Raw genomic sequence first — 20,570 nt, forward strand, 5'->3', positions numbered from 1 at the left:
TCACTAGCAGCACGAGCGACATCATTGATATACACAGAGAATAGAGTCGGCCCGAGAATTGAACCCTGTGGCACCCCCATAGAGACTGCAAGAGGTCCAGACAACAGGCCCGCCGATTTGACACGTTGAACTCTATCTGAGAAGTAGTTGGTGAACCAGGCGAGGTAGTCATTTGAGAAACCAAGGCAATTTAGTCTGCCAATAAGAATGTGGTGATTGACAGAGTCGAAAGCCTTGGCTAGGTCGATGAAGACGGCTGCACAGTACTGTCTTTTATCGATCGCGGTTATTATATCGTTTAGGACCTTGAGCGTGGCTGAGGTGCACCCATGACCAGCTCGGAAACCAGATTACATAGCGGAGAAGGTACGGTGGGATTCGATATGGTCGGTGATCTGTTTGTTAACTTTGCTTTCAAATACTTTTGAAAGGCAGGGCAGGATGGACATAGGTCTATAACAGTTTGGATTTAGAATGTCACCTCCTTTGAAGAGGGGGATGACCGCGGCAGCGTTCCAATCTCTGGGGATCTCAGACGATACGAAAGAGAGGTTGAACAGGCTAGTAATAGGGGTTGCGACAATTTCGGTGGCTAATTTTAGAAAGAAAGGGTCCAGATTGTCTAGCCCAGCTGATTTGTAGGGGTCCAGATTTAGCAGCTCTTTCAGGACATCAGCTATCTGAATTTGGGTGAAGGAGAAGCAGGGGGGGCATGGGCAAGTTGCAGCGGAGGGTGCAGAGCTGGTGGCCGGGGTAGGGGTAGCCAGGTGGAAAGCATGACCAGCCGTAGCAAAATGCTTATTGAAATTCTCGATTATCGTAGATTTATCGGTGGTGACAGTGTTTCCTAACCTCAGTGCAGTGGGTAGCTGGGAGGAGGTGCTCTTATTCTCCATGGACTTTAGTGTCACAATACTTTTTGGAGTTAGTGCGACAGGATGCACATTTCTGTTTGAAAAAGCTAGCCTTTGCTTTCCTAACTGATTATGTAGATTGGTTCCTGACTTCCCTGAAAAGTTGCATATCGCGGGGGCTGTTTGATGCTAATGCAGTACGCCACAGGATGTTTTTGTGCTGGTCAAGGGCAGTCAAGTCTGGGGTGAACCAGGGGCTACAGTGGGGAGAACAAGTATTTGATACAGTGCCGATTTTGCAGGTTTTCCTACTTACAAAGCATGTAGAGGTCTGTAATTTTTATCATAGGTACACTTCAACTGTGAGAGACGGAATCTAAAACAAAAATCCAGAAAATCACATTGTATGATTTTTAAGTAATTGATTAGCATTTTATTGCATGTCATAAATATTTGATCACCTACCAACCAGTAAGAATTCCGGCTCTCACAGACCTGTTAGTTTTTCTTTAAGAAGCCCTCCTGTTCTCCACTCATTACCTGTATTAACTGCACCTGTTTGAACTCGTTACCTGTATAAAAGACACCTGTGCACACACTCAATCAAACAGACTCCAACCTCTCCACAATGGCCAAGACCAGAGAGCTGCGTAAGGACATCAGGGATAAAATTGTAGACCTGCACAAGGCTGGGATGGGCTACAGGACAATAGGCAAGCAGCTTGGTGAGAAGGCAACAACTGTTGGCGCAATTATTAGAAAATTGAAGAAGTTCAAGATGACGGTCAATCACCCTCGGTCTGGGGCTCCATGCAAGATCTCACCTCGTGGGGCATCAATGATCATGAGGAAGGTGAGGGATCAGCCCAGAACTACACTGCAGGACCTGGTCAATGACCTGAAGAGAGCTGGGACCACAGTCTCAAAGAAAACCATTAGTAACACACTACGCCGTCATGGATTAAAATCCTGCAGCGCACGCAAGGACCCCTGCTCAAGCCAACGCATGTCCAGGCCCGTCTGAAGTTTGCCAATGACCATCTGGATGATCCAGAGGAGGAATGGGAGAAGATCATGTGGTCTGATGAGACAAAAATAGAGCTTTTTGGTCTAAACTCCATTTGCCATGTTTGGAGGAAGAAGAAGGATGAGTACAACCCCAAGAACACCATCCCAACCGTGAAGCATGGAGGTGGAAACATCATTCTTTGGGGATGCTTTTCTGCAAAGGGGACAGGACAACTGCACCATATTGAGGGGAGGATGGATGGGGCCATGTATCGCGAGATCTTGGCCAACAACCTCCTTCCCTCAGTAAGAGCATTGAAGATGGGTCGTGGCTGGGTCTTCCAGCATGACAACGACCCGAAACACACAGCCAGGGCAACTAAGGAGTGGCTCCGTAAGAAGCATCTCAAGGTCCTGGAGTGGCCTAGCCAGTCTCCAGACCTGAACCCAATAGAAAATCTTTGGAGGGAGCTGAAAGTCCGTATTTTCCAGCAACAGCCCCAAAACCTGAAGGATCTGGAGAAGGTCTGTATGGAGGAGTGGGCCAAAATCCCTGCTGCAGTGTGTGCAAACCTGGTCAAGACCTACAGGAAACGTATGATCTCTGTAATTGCAAACAAAGGTTTCTGTACCAAATATTAAGTTCTGCTTTTCTGATGTATCAAATACTTATGTCATGCAATAAAATGCAAATTAATTACTTAAAAATCATACAATGTGATTTTCTGGATTTTTGTTTTAGATTCTGTCTCTCACAGTTGAAGTGTACCTATGATAAAAATTACAGACCTCTACATGCTTTGTAAGTAGGAAAACCTGCAAAATCGGCAGTGTATCAAATACTTGTTCTCCCCACTGTATATCTGTTCTTAGTTCTGAATTTCTTGAATGGGGCATGCTTATTTAAGATGGAGAGGAAAGCACTTTTGAAGAACATCCAGGCATCCTCTACTGACGGGATGAGGTCAATATCCATCCAGGATACCTGGGCCAGGTCAATTAGAAAGGCCTGCTCGCTGAAGTGTTTTAGGGAGCGTTTGACAGTGATGAGGGGTGGTCGTTTGACCGCGGACCCATTACGGAGGCAGGCAATGAGGCAGTGATCGCTGAGATCCTGGTTAGACAGCGGAGGTGTATTTAGAGGGTAAATTAGTCAGGATGATATCTATGAGGGTGCCCATGTTTACGGATTCAGGGTTGTACCTGGTAGGTTCCTTGATCATTTGTGGGAGATTGAGGGCATCTAGTTTAGATTGTAGGACGGCCGGGGTGTTAAGCATATCCCAGTTTAGGTCTCCAAGCAGTCCGAACTCTGAGGATAGATGGGGGGCAAGCAATTCACATATGGTGTCCAGGGCACAACTGGGGGCTGAGGGGGGTCTGTAGCAAGCGGCAACAGTGAGAGACTTATTTCTGGAAAGGTGGATTTTTAGAAGTAGAAGCTCAAACTGTTTGGGCACAGACCTGGATAGTATGATAGAGCTCTGCAGGCTATCTCTACAGTAGATTGCAACTCCGCCCCTTTTGGCAGTTCTATCTAGACGGAAAATGTCGTTCGGAATGGACATTTCTGAATTTTTGGTGGCCTTCCTAAACCAAGATTCAGACACTGCTAGAACATCAGGGTTGGCAGAGTGTGCTAACACAGTGAATAACTCAAACTTGGGGAGGAAACTTCTGATGTTAACATGCAAGAAACCAAGGCTTTACGGTTACAGAAGTCAACAAATGATAGCGCCTGGGGGGTAGGAGTGATACTGGGGGCTACAAGGCCTGGGTTATCCTTTACATCACCAGAGGAACAGAGGAGGAGTAGAATAAGGATACGGCTAAAGGCTTTAAGAACTGGTCTTCTAGTGTGTTGGGTACAGAGAAAGGGGGAAGATTTACGGGCGTTGTAGAATAGATTCAGGGCATTATGTACAGACAAGGATATGGAAGGATATGAGTACAGTGGAGGTAACCTAAGCATTGGGTAACTATGAAAGAGATAGCATCACTGGAGGTACCGATTGAGCTGGTCTCCGCGTGTATGGGGGGTGGGACAAAGGAGCTCTCTGAGGCTTGTTGAGCTGAACTACAGTGAAATTGTATAATAAGAACTAACCCAAACAGCAATAGCCTAGGAGAGAGGCATAACGCAATCACAGGTGTTATTCGAGAGGGCTAAGACAACAACTGGTAATGGCGACGAAAGTTTGGGCTGAGGCTAAACAGATAAACAGGATGGGGTAAACGTGTAAAGGAACAGTCCAGCAGGCATTAGCTGTGTAGCTGAGTGATCATAAGGTCCAGTGAACAGCACTAAGTAAGTCCGGGAGCAGATCGTAGGCTGCTAAAGCACAGGCGAGCAGGAGGCACGGCTGTTGATTGCGTGTGCTAGCGGGCCGGGGCTAGCAGATGGATCTTCATGGTCGTCGCAACGGGAAGCCTGTTGAAACCACATCAGATGACTACGTCGGCAGACCAGACGTGATGGATCGGCGGGGCTCCGTGTCGACACTAGGAGGTCCCGTCCGGTTGACAGAGAGGTACAGTGGGGAAAAAAAGTATTTAGTCAGCCACCAATTGTGCAAGTTCTCCCACTTAAAAAGATGAGAGAGGCCTGTAATTTTCATCATAGGTACACGTCAACTATGACAGACAAATAGAGAAAAAATATATAGAAAATCACATTGTAGGATTTTTAATGAATTTATTTGCAAATTATGGTGGAAAATAAGTATTTGGTCACCTACAAACAAGCAAGATTTCTGGCTCTCACAGACCTGTAACTTCTTCTTTAAGAGGCTCCTCTGTCCTCCACTCGTTACCTGTATTAATGGCACCTGTTTGAACTTGTTATCAGTATAAAAGACACCTGTCCACAACCTCAAACAGTCACACTCCAAACTCCACTATGGCCAAGACCAAAGAGCTGTCAAAGGACACCAGAAACAAAATTGTAGACCTGCACCAGGCTGGGAAGACTGAATCTGCAATAGGTAAGCAGCTTGGTTTGAAGAAATCAACTGTGGGAGCAATTATTAGGAAATGGAAGACATACAAGACCACTGATAATCTCCCTCGATCTGGGGCTCCACGCAAGATCTCACCCCGTGGGGTCAAAATGATCACAAGAACGGTGAGCAAAAATCCCAGAACCACACGGGGGGACCTAGTGAATGACCTGCAGAGAGCTGGGACCAAAGTAACAAAGCCTACCATCAGTAACACACTACGCCGCCAGGGACTCAAATCCTGCAGTGCAAGACGTGTCCCCCTGCTTAAGCCAGTACATGTCCAGGCCCGTCTGAAGTTTGCTAGAGTGCATTTGGATGATCCAGAAGAGGATTGGGAGAATGTCATATGGTCAGATGAAACCAAAATAGAACTTCTTGGTAAAACTCAACTCGTCGTGTTTGGAGGACAAAGAATGCTGAGTTGCATCCAATGAACACCATACCTACTGTGAAGCATGGGGGTGGAAACATCATGCTTTGGGGCTGTTTTTCTGCAAAGGGACCAGGACGACTGATCCGTGTAAAGGAAAGAATGAATGGGGCCATGTATCGTGAGATTTTGAGTGAAAACCTTCTTCCATCAGCAAGGGCATTGAAGATGAAACGTGGCTGGGTCTTTCAGCATGACAATGATCCCAAACACACCGCCCGGGCAACGAAGGAGTGGCTTCGTAAGAAGCATTTCAAGGTCCTGGAGGTCCTCCAGATCTCAACCCCATAGAAAATCTTTGGAGGGAGTTGAATGTCCGTGTTGCCCAGTGACAGCCCCAAAACATCACTGCTCTAGAGGAGATCTGCATGTAGGAATGGGCCAAAATACCAGCAACAGTGTGTGAAAACCTTGTGAAGACTTACAGAAAACGTTTGACCTGTGTCATTGCCAACAAAGGGTATATAACAAAGTATTGAGAAACTTTTGTTATTGACTAAATACTTATTTTCCACCATAATTTGCAAATAAATTCATTAAAAATCCTACAATGTGATTTTCTGGATTTTTTTCTCTCATTTTGTCTGTCATAGTTGACGTGTACCTATGATGAAAATTACAGGCCTCTCTCATCTTTTTAAGTGGGAGAACTTGCACAATTGCTGGCTGACTAAATACTTTTTTTCCCCACTGTAGATAGCCGGGAGATGGGCCTGGCTCGATGCTAGCTCAAGGCTAACTGGTACGTCGGGAAGTGGATATTAGCCAACAACAGCCATTCGGTTGCAGCTAGCTAGTTGCGATGGTCCGGTGTTAAGGTCCAGTGATTCAGTGATTTCGGCAGAAAATCCGATATGCTCTGGGTCGATAGCACGCTGTGCAGACTGGCCGATAATTGCCCAGGCTAGAGCTGGCTGGTAGGTAGTGCAGGCCACAGACAGTAGTCCCCTGTAGCTCAGTTGGTAGAGCATGGCGCTTGCAACGCCAGGGTTGTGGGTTTGTTTCCCACGGGGGGCCAGTATGAAAATGTATGCACTCACTAACTGTAAGTCGCTCTGGATAAGAGCGTCTGCTAAATGACTAAAATGTAAAATGTAAGACCGCTAACGGTGGCTAATAGATAATAGTAATAAGGACATTTTAAACAACTTTTAAATTTACAGAGGTTAGAGAGTTATCAGCTCAGATGTTGCAGCTCTGCATTGACTAATGAAATATATAATTTACATGTAATGCGTATCCCTCACCAGCAGGAAGCAGTAACCCTCATATTATGTTCTTCTCATGCCTTTAGAGGTTGTTGCTAAGGCAGAAGTGCATCATCTGTCCAATAGAGAAAAAATATATATGACATTGATTAAAAAGTATAAGAAATTCCTATTGGCTATGATCCACACCCTGGGCCATTTTTTAGCAACAATCAGCATTGTGATTGGTCAAAGGATGAAATCAATGACAGTAAAACAGAATGTGTCCTGCCCCCATAAAAGGCAAGAGCTAACACTCAGCATCCTTTTTATTGCAATATCCATTTATTGTTCTCATCAGACAAATCTTTACAAAACAGAGGGTACGTTGTAACAAGATGAAATGAAGTGTTAAAACTCAGATCACCTCCAAAGAACAAATTTTTGTACATGTTACTGCATTGTTCATCGTCTTATTAAAAAAAATCTTTTAGCCAATAAAATATAACTAAATTAAACTACAGATGTATTGTCTGTGCTCCAAGGAACACACATTCGGACCCAAACCTAATCAAGCCATCTGTGTAGTTTTTTGTAGCTCCCGTTAGTTTTGGCCTAGCATTTAAGAGCGTTGGGCCAGTAGCCGAAAGGTCACTGTTTTGAATCCCCGAGACGACGAGGTGAAAAATCTGTCGATGTGCCCTAGAGCAAGACACTTAACCTTAATTGCTCCTGTAAGTCGCTCTGGATAAGAGCATCTGCTAAATGACTTAAATGTAAAAGCAACAGACCCCCTCAATACTGTGACAGACCCCCTCAATACTGTGATAGTATACAGTGCACTTCCTCCTAGTTTACTGACTGTGGTGTATACAGTATGGGCTGGCAGGTGAACTATTACAAGAGAAACTAAACCATGGGGGGTTTCTAATGTTAGCATAACACCACGGGCCATCTTCTGTTGACTCCAACCTTGGTCCGGGAGGGCAGCTGGTTTGATGCAGAATGGCTGCCAGTTTGGGATGAGGACAGGTCTGATCCAGGCCTGATTTAGAGTGGACAAGGACCTTTACATACACTTTTGTCTTTAGTAATACAGTTGATACGACAAATGTTCCCGTTTCTCTATAACAACTTAATGTAAGGAGTGCAGTGGGGTGTCTGTAAAAATCACGTTCTCATTACAAAAAATAACTATTTACAAAACCATACAAACAGGTTTAAGTGTAAGAAAGTGGAAAAGATGGGAGGTATAGGCTAGAGATTAGGAGAGGTAAGTGAGTGTGTATGTGTGTGTTTGTTTGGTAGGGTGAGTATGTGTATGTTGTATGCACGTCCAAAAGTGTGTGTATTTTGGTCAGTTTGTCAGTATTAAATGTGTGTTTTCGTATGAGCGTTTTCATGTGTGAGTATGTGTGTTGTCCAACAGAGGGAAACATTACACAGCCCAGTGACGGTATAGTCAGGATACAACACAAAGAAGACAACCAAACAGCAGTAGAAAAATATATGCCAGTGGGAGAGAGTGGAGAGTGGAGGGTGAGATATGAGTGAGGGCTGTGCAAATCAAAATCAGCAAAACTGTTTTCTGTGGCAACCACACCATATATACACATATCAAATAAATACATCTATGAATAATCTCATCATAAATAAATCACATAATCACATGAATAGGCAAAGTCCATTGTAAATAATATCTCTCTACAGCACAGAGACAGGGAATCTTGGTTTTCCAGTGTGGTGTTCCGTTCCATGCCGATGTGATCCGTTCCATTCCAGACAAAAGTGATGTGTGAGTAAACAAATCTTTTGGTGACATCACAATGACAAAGCTTTGGTAACCAAGGTTCCCTGTCCAGATACATTGAGTGCAAAATAAAAATGTTGTACTGTACAAAGCTCATGTCCTGTCACTTGTGATGTATTTCAAAATGCGTCTCATCCGGTCTTACCAAATCTGTATCTATTTCATGTTGACTTGCTGCAGCTGCAACCAGTCGAAAGCTGAGAAAAATAAACTGTGTCTGCACTTTCATCCTGTTTGTTGTTGTCTTGTCTTCTTCTCAGCGATATGAACAGAATCTGATCTGGGTAATGTCATGCAGAGCTGGAGAGAGGTCTGCCAGAGAGCTAATGCTGTGTATGTAGACCGACCAGGATCCTGATCTGTGTGTGTTGTCTCTATGCTGTATTTTGAAGGTACAGTAATTAAGTACTAAAGTTGCTACAGAAAGTGATAGGTCCATAAACATTTGTTCACTTGAGTTTGTTGACTGGTGCAGTTATTTGATGATTGGCTCATTCTAGGATACTGAAAATGAGCCCTACATCCAACCGAGAGTGTTCATTGAGCGGTTGTTTAGATTCATCTTAAAAGTGCACAGAGACACAAATAACTGAAGTGTTTCAGGATGACTGGCTGCATTGCCTGGGTGGACATCTTCAACAGACAGTTGAAAACACAAAAGAACACAGTTCTCAAATGAATACAGCTTGATGAATTCTGACAGTTTCACCTTACAAGCACGTAGAAGATGAAACATCACCTTGTGATATCAGTGAAATGTGTACTTCACACAATGAAGCACATTAAAAAAAGAAGCCTCTGGAAACAACAAAATGAAAGAGGCATTCCTGTACCTGACACTGTACTGAATGTTCAGCTGGATAGCTGTTAAGTCTTTGTGAGTCTCACTTTGAGAGCTCACCTCTCGGTTCCCCAGGGGTTTGGGCTTGGACAAGGTTAGGGGGAGGTTTGTAGAGGTCTGAGTATGCTACGTGTGCTGTGTTTGTGTGCGTGTGTGTTTTGAAAGTCTAGACCTGCGTGGAGTAGGATCTGTAGAGGGTGGAGTAGCGACCTGCCGGGTGGGCGGCGCAGTGGTGTTCGTGTGAGTGTTCATGTTCGTGTGGCTGGTCTAGACTTCGCTGGAAATGGAGCGAGACGGAATGAGGACATCTGGGGTGGCGGGGAACCGATACGGCTGATGGTCATGTGATCTCTGTGAAAGGAGATCCCCTCGGAGTCTGCAGGCGAGAGAGAGGAGTGAAAAAGAGAGAGGGAGGGACAGAAGATAAGAGAGGGAGGAATAAGGAGAGAGAGAGGGAATGAAAGAGACAGAGAGAGAAAGATGGGGTGGAATGAGAGATGAAAAAAAGAAAAACGAGTGAGGAGCGAGAGAAAACGATCAAAAGTTGGTCAGAATGGGTGGTGAACGTAGGGATTGTAGGGAGGGCAGGAGGAGAGTGCAGGATGCTGGTGACACAGATAGAAGGATAGAGATCAAGTGAGGGATAAGGGAAAAGAGCGAGGTGGGAGACAGGGGAGGGAGAAGGTCAGGTGAGGGTTAGTGTAGGTGACAGACAAGAGGAGACACAAGACATCTCAAAGCTGCTCCCTTGAATCACACTTTCAACAGGTTGTCCTTCCCTAGTGCCCTCTGCTCTCCCTTATCTAAAGAGCTCACAGTGCATTTCTCATTCACTTCAAAGAGCTAAGAGGCCTTCAAAGCTTAAACCACTGAGGGATGGTGAATGAATACTGAGGAAGAGACTACTGCAAACGGCTCTCTCTAAACTCTAAGAAGTCCACACATTTTCTAAGTAAAGGGTTACTGGCTCAAAGACAAGGTTTGGGTATACTTGTGCTTTGGTCAGGGTTGAGGGTTAGGGGTGGTGCTGGGGCTGGGGCATGCGCTGTGAGGGGACATCTACTTTTGGGATCGGGGGGACGACAGAAGGGGGAAAGAAGGGGTGCATGTCTGCCCCCCCTGTGTGTGCAGCCATGCCGCTCACTCACCCCCACCCCTTACCTGAGTTCCACTTAACTTTTCGAGTGGACTCTCCACACAGGGCAGAGCCACCATGGGCATGCCAAGCACTGACTCAGGGCGCTGGGGCCGCGGGGGAGGGGGAGGGGGCCTCGTCTGCTGGAAGTTGTTGATCACACACGTCACCTGGGGAGAGAGAAGTGAGAGTGAGAAAGAGAGAGAAAGGGAAAGAGACGGGGAAGAACTGGGTGAATAAGAAAATAAAAAGCAATGACAGTACAGACACTACTAGTTGTTTTGGCTCTGTACTCCAGAACTTTGGATTTGAAATGATACAATGACTATGAGGTGCAGACCGTCAGCTTTAATTTGAGGGTATTGTCATCCATATCGGCTGAACCATTTAGAAATTACAGCACTTTTTGTATATAGTCCCCCCATTTCAGGGGACCAAAAGTATTGGGACAAATTCATTTATCAAATCAAATCAAATTGTATTGGTCACATGTGCCGAATACAACAGGTGTAGACTTTACAGTGAAATGTTTACTTACGAGCCCATTCCGAATAGTGCAGAGTTAAAAAGTAAGACAAATATTTGCTAAAAAATAGAAAGACAAAAATAATAACGAGGCTTTATACAAGGAGTACCAGTACTGAGTCAATGTGCAGGGTACCAGGTAGTTGAGGTAATTTATGTAATACAGTATGTACATGTAGGTAGGAGTAAAAGTGACTAGGCAATCAGGATATATAATAAACAGAGTAGCAGCAGCGTATGTAAAGTGTGTCTATGTGTGAGTGTGTGGCGTCAATATGCATGTGTGTGTGTGTGAGCGTATGCAGTGTGTGTGTGTGCTGGAGTGTCAGTGTAGTATGTGTGAGTGTGTGGGTAGAGTCCAGTGAGTAGTATTTTTTTTGGGGGGGGCTGAAATGTATGCTTCTAAATTTCGCACTCTTCATTATTCACGATTCATTCAGGATTATACTTTCGGAGCTCACTGTAAGTGAAATGAGAGTGACATTTCTCATCCCATGGTGAGAAGTACCAGGATTAACAGCCCCTGTGCTTATGAACTTAAATATCAATGTAAACTGTCATCAATATACATCACTGTTACATTCTCTCACCCTCATCTCCCAGAATAATGACTTCCCTAACCACCCTCCTCTCCCTCACCATTCCCTCAGCAGCTCCCTCCCCTCCCCTCCCCTCCCTCCCTCTCACTAGAAACACAGCGATGGCTCCTCCAGTGAAGAAGCCGGCCAGGACATCGGCCCAGTGGTTGCGGTACTCTGCCACCTTGACCACTCCCACCAGCATGGCCAGGCATAGCAGGGTCAGGCTGACCGTAGGCTTGGTCAGCCGAGTGCCTTTGGTCCGGAACACTAGCGTCACATACATCTGGGACAGACAGAGATAGAGGAGGAGACCAGGAGGACTGTCAGGCATTGTAATACTATAGGCTGGGTATCAACTCTATATACTATAGGGTGGTATACCATAACATGTGTATCAAACTGTCCAAACTCCTACTCCCCAAACCAGAACCTACCACAGTGTAGACTGCAGAGTAGACACTGAGGGCTGCGTCCTTGGAGGGGAAGGATTTGCGTGCGGAAGCCACTACCAGGGGGTTCCCAGTGCAGGCGCGGGGCTGGGTGATGTACTGCATGTTGGATGTGCACCCCAGGGCCGTGTAGTTAGGCCGGCAGGCAGACAGGAAGTGAGGCGTCTGGTTTCCTGTCACCACCTGACCGGCATTGGCAAAGATGGTGGTGGTGAACAGGCCGAAGGAGAACACTCCTGAGGGAGAGAGAGAAAGAGAGAAAGAGCGAGAGAGAGAAATGACAGCCAATTAAAAGAGGTGTTTAGTTATCCCCAGCCTACCTGGGAGCCGCTGTTTATCGAGAATTTCAATAAGCATTTTGCTACGGCTGGTCCTGAAAGAGCTGCTAAATCTGGACCCCTACAAATCAGCTGGGCTAGACAATCTGGACCCTTTCTTTCTAAAATTTGCCGCAGAAATTGTCGCAACCCCTATTACTAGCCTGTTCAACCTCTCTTTTGTATCATCTGAGATCCCCAGAGATTGGAAAGCTGCCGCGGTCATCCCCCTCTTCAAAGGGGGTGACACTCTAGATCCAAACTGTTACAGACCTATATCCATCCTACCCTGCCATTCGAAAGTATTTGAAGGCCAAGTTAACAAACAGATCACCGACCATTTCGAATCCCACCGTACCTTCTCCGCTATGCAATCTGGTTTCCGAGCTGGTCATGGGTGCACCTCAGCCACGCTCAAGGTCCTAAACGATATAATAACCGCGATCGATAAAAGACAGTACTGTGCAGCCGTCTTCATCGACCTGGCCAAGGCTTTTGACTCAATCAATTACTGCATTCTTATTGGCAGACTAAATAGCGTTGGTTTCTCAAATGACTTCCTCGCCTGGTTCACCAACTACTTCTCAGATAGAGTTCAATGTGTCAAATCGGAGGGCCTGTTGTCTGGGGGTGCCACAGGGTTAAATTCTCGGGCCGACTCTATTCTCTGTGTATATCAATGATGTCGCTCTTGCTGCTGGTGACTCTCAGATCCACCTCTACGCAGACGACACCATTTTGTATACATCTGGCCCTTCATTGGACACTGTGTTAACAAACCTCCAAACGAGCTTCAATGCCATACAACACTCCTTCCGTGGCCTCCAACTGCTCTTAAACGCTAGTAAAACTAAATGCATGCTCTTCAATCGAACGCTGCTTGCACCCGCCCGCCCGACTAGAATCACTACTCTCGGCGGGTCTGACTTAGAATATGTGAACAACTACAAATACCTAGGTGTCTGGTTAGACCGTAAACTCTCCTTCCAGACTCACATTAAGCATCTCCAATCCAAAGTTAAATCTAGAATCTGCTTCCTATTTTGCAACAAAGCCTCCTTCACTCATGCTGCTAAACATGCCCTCGTAAAACTGACTACCCTACCGATACTTGCCTTCGGCGATGTCATTTACAAAATAGCTTCCAACACTCTACTCAGCAAATTGGATGTAGTCTATCACAGTGCCATCCGTTTTGTCACCAAAGCCCCATATACTACCCACCATTGTGACCTGTACGCTCTCGTTGGCTGGCCCTCACTACATATTAGTCGCCAAACCCACTGGCTCCAGGTCATCTATAAATCACTTCTAGGCAAATCCCCGCCTTATCTTAGATAATTGGTCACCATAGCAACACCCACCCGTAGTATGCGTTCCAGCAGGTATATCTCACTGGTCATCCCCAAAGCCAACACCTCCTTTGGTTGCCATTCCTTCCAGTTCTCTGCTGCAAATGACTGGAACGAACTACAAAAATCTCTGAAGCTGGATACACTTATCTCCCTCACTATCTTTAAGCATCAGTTGTTAGAGCAGCTTACTGATCACTGCACCTGTACACAGCCCATCTGTAATTAGCCCACCCAACTACCTCACCCCCATATTGTTATTTACATTGTTATTTATTTTGTTCATTTGCACCCCAGTATCTCTATTTGCACATCATCTTCTCCAGTGTTAATACTAAATTGTAATTATTTTGCACTATGGCCTATTTATTGCCTTACCTCCATAACTTACTACATTTGCACACACTGTATATAGATTTTCTATTGTGTTATTGACTGTACGTTTTGTTTTTGTTTATTCCATATGTAACTCTGTGTTGTTGTTGTTTTTATCGCACTGCTTTGCTTTATCTTGGCCAGGTCGCAGTTGTAAATGAGAACTTGTTCTCAACTGGCTTACCTGGTTAAATAAAGGTGAAATAAAAAATAAAAAATAATAACCTCAGTACAATGTTGTTCATAAAAATGTTGGGAGAAAATGTAGAATATATGTAATATGTGCTAGCTAGCATGTGACTGTAATAGCAAAGACCCTACAGATTGTAAAGCCAGGCCTTATTGATTACGTCCATTGACTCTGCAGTGACAGTAGAAGGCCACAAGATGGTGACCTATAACAAATAAACTTGTTCTCAACTGGCTTACCTGGTTAAATAAAGGTGAAATAAAAAATAAAAAATAAATTATCAGCTGAGGTGTGAAATTGCAAAAGCCTTCATGATCACTTGAAGCGATGAACATGCTAATCGATCTGAAATTCTTCACACCAGTTTTAGCCTTCATCATCACAAACCGCTGAGGCATGCGTTCTTGTGTTTCTTCAAATGTAGTTTACGAAAGTTCAATCAGGAAGGCTGGTCTGAATGCTCGTTTAACTTCATCAAGCCGCGTAAGACAATTCACTCTGTTTCCTATTATAGATGCCAGCTGCCCAGCAAAGGGCTACCTGTCATCAGCATCTGGCTCCGAGGAGCATTCCTCGGCCATATCCCAAATTATTTAATAAAATTCCATATTGCATTCTGTCTCTGTTGTTCATTCAGTTACGCCTATACTCAAACTTATATCGTACTTCTTGTGTTTCTTTTCCTCAATTTTCTATTATTATCTATATTATTATTATTGTCACTGCATTGTTGGGAAAGAGCTCTCACTGTACTGTTTTATACCGGTTATATCCTGTGCACAGTAGCAAATCCAATCAACATTGTCACGACTTCCTCCGAAGCTGCCTCCTCTCCTGGTTCGGGCAGGCTTTGGCATTCGTCGTCACTGGCCTTCTATCCACTGCCGCTCCTCATCTCATAATTCCATTTGATTTGTCTTGTTTTTATACACACCTGGTTCATATCCCCTCATCAGTACCTGTATAAGTGTTCCCTCAGCCCCCTTGTCTTTGTGTGTGATTGTTTATTGTGGAGAGTAGTGAAGCTCGGTGGAGCTCCTTGTATTTTGTATGGCGGGATATTTTCCCGTGTGCCTTGTATTTTCGAGTGCGCCTGTTTTGCGCACTGGAGTGTTTTGACACGTTCCTTCATAACTCTGTGGGTGCGGAATAAAGCCTGTTAGTTTGTGATTTATCGTCCTGAGCCTGACTCCAACATCACCTCATCACCAACATCGACATTTTCCTTTAAAATACATCAAATTCAGGTACCCTTTTGTAGATATTTTCAATTCCAGGTGTGTTTTAATCATATTGTTAGACACACTAATCATTCAAGACTAGTTCAGGCAGGGCTGTGTGGTGTTGGTCTAGACTCTAGAGGCTGTAGTGGTTACCTAGGAAGCGGACGATGCGTCGCAGCAGGGGGTTGAAGTAGCAGCAGTCTGCTGTCACTATGGTCTTCTCTTGCGTCCCCTCAGCCTTCAGAAAGAATGCCACCAGTTCCCCTACCAGGATCTGTAGAGAGAGAGACATACAGAGAGAGACACAGAGAGAGACAGAGAGACAGAGAGCGAGAGTGAGAGAGAGAGACAGAGAGAGAGAGACAGAGACAGAGAGAGAGAGAGATGGAGAGAGAGAGAGAGGGAGGCAGAGATATCCAGTTAGCTTTATTGAGGGCCACAAACTAATCGAGAGAGCGCATGTCTTGAAAACGACAAGCTATTTTATTTCATTTAGGCTATGCACAAGTTCTCGGAAAACCACTTGCCCACACAGACCTCAACTCTCTCACACAACACGCAGCCTAATGTTAGCGTGTGGCTAGAGATCCCCATGTTCACACCCACACAGTTTAATTTGAAACCCTCATCATCTACTTGTCAACATCACATTCGCAGGTGTCCAGCCATTCATTTGTGTTACAAAAAATACCCACCATTGGAGCGAGGAACGTGCCAGGCTCGTGACAGACGCAGAAACCAGATAACTGTAACTACATTTCACACCCACTGAGTGCATGTGCTGTCATGATTGCTTTATTGAGGGCCCTGAACTGTGAAACTCATCACTCTTTTTTCATGTTGCTCAGACAACATAAACTATTTCCTATTTCCCAAACACTTGCCTCAAAACATTTGCTTGTCCTTCTGTATTAGAAAACCATGTGTTTATTATTCCAACAGTAAGGACTTAAGCTAATAGCCACCCAAACACTAAAGCATAATAATCCAACTTATGTTCTCATGAAATATAAATGTAAAATGCACTGGGGATCCATCCAAATAGTGCAAAGGACACAATACAGAGGAATAGCAGGGAATAACATATTACCTTCCCTTATTTATAGAAATGAGAGAGAAAGAAAAGTCTCAGGTCTAAGAAGAATTAAGACTGGACAGTTTGAATGAGTTAACAGCCTCTGGAGCAGATACTCTGTGTTCGTATGTGCGTGCCCAATAGCACTCCCCCTCCATTAGGGAAACATACGTCATAGGGACTAATGGTTCCATAGCAACACTAAACTAATTCTAATATGAACCATGACATCAAATTGTAAGGAGATGATCAACATAAACTAGAGGTTGCCAAGGGCACCGTCATACTAGAGGCTGACTGACAAACATATGTCCACACAGTAAATCTGTTAGCATGTGTTGGGGAAGTGAGGTATTGGGCTTCATCCCATCCCACTCCTGCATGGATCAGTACTCTGAAACACTGAGTCTCAGCCTGCTAAAAACTGTTCAGTAGTGGGTGGTGATCCTGTTCAGAAGCATATCACATAGTCAATACTGTACAACCATCCCTCTTCATGCAATTCACCACTGTTAATAGCTACTTGCCTCCAGAATTGGAGCGTATGAATACACTTTGGAGATACAATCAGAACAGAGAGGGAGATAGAAGCGCGTGTTGAGATGGAGTGGGAGATAGTGAAGGGAGAGGGATACAGAAATAGAGGGAAGAGGGAAAGAGAGAGAGCAAACTGTAACAATGAATTATTCACAGATGCGCCTGGACCCTGTCTGCATGGTGAATCATGTTGCACATTATTTCAACCGACGTCTTTTAAATTATACCCCTCCATCACGCTAGAGCTTGCTCTGCTGCGTGGCTCTAGTCTTACTGCTCTCTTAAGTAGTCAAGGTAACATGGCTGCAGTTTTTGTGTTGTAGATAGGAAATTGGCTGTTGTACCTAACTTCCTTGACATTAAACACAATCATGTAACATTTCTGGTTCTATACAGCACAAGTTGACTGATATGAAGCAGAAGGGTACTCTACAGTAAGTGTCCTGTTCCCAGTGCTATTAGACCCACACCACCACACCTCTGGGGAGGAAAGGAGAGAGAGAGTGGAAAACACAGAGGGGGGGTTGGGTCAATTCCATTTAAATTCAGGAAACTTTCCCTAATTGAAAAGGGAATTGGAATAAGAATTTCAGTATACTTCCTGAATTGACTGGAATAAAAAAATGTTTTACCCCAACCCTGGCAGACAGGCAGTAGCCCCTCAACAGACTAAGAATAGTATCTGACCAATCACGTGCCTGGGCCGTGACATCAGTCCAATATGCGTTGCATGGAGACAGAGAGCAGAAAGGAGAAGAGAAAAGAAAATGTCCTGCACTTCACCCTCGTCTGCCGCTGAATCAGAGAGCGGCTCTGACAACTGGGAACAACTGGACCCTGACCCTGTTGGGGTGTGTGTTGTGTGTGTGTGTGTGTGTGTGTGTGTGTGTGTGTGTGTGTGTATATGTGTCTGTGTGTGCAAACATTCCTGCCAGAGTGAGAGCAAGTTGGAGGAGTCAGTTTGTGATCGTGTGTAAGCAACCGGGTAAATATCTTTACAGTGCATATCAAAATATGTCTTCTCCAAAGCAAGTTGGGAATCAGTTCTAATCACGTGGGAAAGAGGGGGAAGGAGATAGGAAGACAGGGAGAAGAGGCAGAAACAAGATAAGGAGGAGAAAAGGCAGGGAGATAACAGCCCTAGCTAATCATCTGAGGCTAATTCCAAGAGGCCTGTTAGAATCCCAGATAGACACAGACAATAAAACTGAGTGACACTAGAACAGCAGCAGCCTCCCGATAACAACACAGCACTGGAGCAGGATCATGGCTCCTCAGATAGTGCTTATTAACACACACTTGTAAAAACACACACACACACACACACTGGGCTACGGATGCTCAGCGAACCGACACACACCGCTCTGGTCCAACAGCTGACTCTGTTAAGATGAATGTGTGGGGAAATGGAAGGCTGACGATTCCAATCCCATAGACAGATGCATTATGGTCCATGGTATACCACCTCTACTGCTATTGTGTTTGTTTTGCTCCCATCCCTTACTGTTGTATAGATAATGATGAAACATCATCATCATTATCCAAAACATCCCATCTTATTAGTCCCAGTGATGTCCATAGGACATGATGGGATAATATAGCCATGTGTAAAGTCATGGAAGCTGGACCTGTCACCAGCATCCCATTATCTGTCATCACCTACAGTGGAATCTGACCTGAATCACTTCAACGTACTCTAAGCTAATGGATCTAGATAGGTCTACCATGTAGGGTAAACGTCACAGTGGATTGAGTTTATTATCCTCTGGTGGTGAGAGAATAAGCTACAGCCTACAACACTATGAATGGCACATAAAGGACGTCTTAAGGGCCTTGGCGACTTGGAGTTAGTGCCCATTTAGTACATACAGTATTGGCTGGGATTGTATAGTGTAGTATTTATGTTGCTCTCATCCAGTATCATGTTAATATGAAGAGGATCAATGTATATACCACATCTCCACAGAGGGTTTGAACAGCTGGCCAGGCTGGGGTTTGTTAAAACCATTTGTTCAACATGAACCGTTACAAGAGAGAACAAGCACTATCGCGGTTGAATCAAATCTGTAAACGCGCGCACGCACACACACACGCTAATTAACTAATGTGTGAATGCACTTCATGGACATTGATAGCTCTCTGATTTGAAGAGAAAATAACTGTTTAGAATGCACTTATTTCGTTGTAAACAACTGAACATTTGCTGCTTCTATGGTTAACATGTATGGTGTATCATTCTGGTTGTTTTCGGTTTGCTATGCTTAATCTTGTGTTATATCACTCCTGTATTACCCTTTCCTTCCTCCCTCATGTATTTTCTATGTCAATCACCCTTTGTAGATTTTTCTCCCAGACCCCAACAGGGAAAGTAGGTTAGGATCTCTCTCTTTGTCCTCCCCCTCCATTCTTGTCCTCTTTCATTTCATGCTCTCTTTTCCCAAAATATAATTCTGTTAAATCCATCTAAATTCCCTGTCGCCAGCCAAACAGCTAAGCCACAGCTGCAGGTGAGGAACAGAGCCTGTCTTTAGTGTGAAAAGCACAGAGAGGCAGGAAGAGAGAAATGAAGAGGGAGGAACCGAGAGAGAAGGAGAGCAGAAGCTGAATAACTGAGATCAAGAGTGAGTAAAATAACAGAATTGGATGATGCTGGTCACTGGTCTCTGGGGTGTTGAGTGAAGCATGTCCCTCTGCCAGGACCACTGAGGTGTCTCTGCTTTCTGCCTGAGCGTAAAGGGATCAGTCATCCGTGCTGTTGAGCTGTGACTGACGAGTTCACACTAATCACATTACACAAGCGGGTGTATGTCTTCAGCTATCACATACAGTACAACTAGATACTGGAACATAATCTAAATATATTATACGCATATGTACATTATACACACATACAGTATTACTTTACATGCAGGTCTATGTAGGCTCCATGACCAATCAAGTCGGTAAAGAAACAGCCTCAGGCGAACCAGGCTAATGCTACATGGAGCTGATAGAGGCACAGCTCAGCCATAAACTACACCATAAACTATACCATAAACTATACTACAAACTATAATTTTAAACTATACCCACTCTCAGAGAGAAAGTAACATAAATAAAGAGAGCAACAGAGCAAGAGAGAGAGAGAGATACAGTAGAGATATGAGAAAGCAAGAGAACCAGATCAGAATAGAGATAGAAAGAAGTGATAAAGGGATGGAGTGAATCGTTTGATGGTGGGATCAGTGTATCAGCTCTGATCGAGCTCAGTAAAGTGATTATCATTGTGGTCAGTCAGATAATCATTGTGATTGTGTTGAAGCTGAGCGGGAATGTGAAGCTGCCTGTAAATTGGTCTGCTTAAGGATACCAAACAGATATAGCACCACTCTGAAAGCTGGGTATTACCATGGTAACCACTTCACAGTGGTTAAACTAGACACAGTCATTCTCCTTACAATAATAGGTGACAACTGCTCTTTTCTTAATGTTGTGTACTATGTACCTTCACAGTTACTTCAACCCCTCTCTACTAGAGCTATTTTATTTTTCTCTTAGGGAGGTAAAGGAAACTCCTACTCTCCCACCATCTCTTTCTGTGCCTCCAACTCAATCTTTCTCTATCCACTCCCTGTATTTCATAATCTGGTACTCTTCTCACCTTTCTCAATTTATAATTTAACCCTCGTCACTCCTCCCT

At 44.5% G+C, this 20,570-nt stretch overlaps 1 protein-coding gene across 4 annotated transcripts in view; it reads right to left on the minus strand.

The window, feature by feature from the left end:
• Positions 1-6,792: 6,792 nt before the first annotated feature.
• Positions 6,793-20,570, minus strand: part of LOC121569423 (phospholipid phosphatase-related protein type 5-like) — a 64,263-nt gene continuing 50,485 nt past the window's right edge. For 2 of the 4 annotated variants that reach the window (XM_045221256.1, XM_045221254.1), the window contains 5 exons: positions 15,433-15,553; positions 11,808-12,058; positions 11,480-11,656; positions 10,310-10,437; positions 6,793-9,508 (listed from right to left, as the gene is read on the minus strand). In XM_045221256.1, coding sequence (XP_045077191.1) covers positions 9,400-9,508; positions 10,310-10,437; positions 11,480-11,656; positions 11,808-12,058; positions 15,433-15,553 — 786 coding nt within the window. In that variant the 3' untranslated portion in view covers positions 6,793-9,399. Of the gene's footprint in view, positions 9,738-10,293; positions 10,438-11,479; positions 11,657-11,807; positions 12,059-15,432; positions 15,554-20,570 lie in introns of all 4 variants that reach the window. The other 2 variants (XM_041880367.2, XM_045221255.1) reach the window with 2 other exon arrangements.

This window comes from Coregonus clupeaformis, chromosome 7 (assembly GCF_020615455.1).
Source record: "Coregonus clupeaformis isolate EN_2021a chromosome 7, ASM2061545v1, whole genome shotgun sequence".
Lineage (NCBI taxonomy): Eukaryota > Metazoa > Chordata > Actinopteri > Salmoniformes > Salmonidae > Coregonus > Coregonus clupeaformis.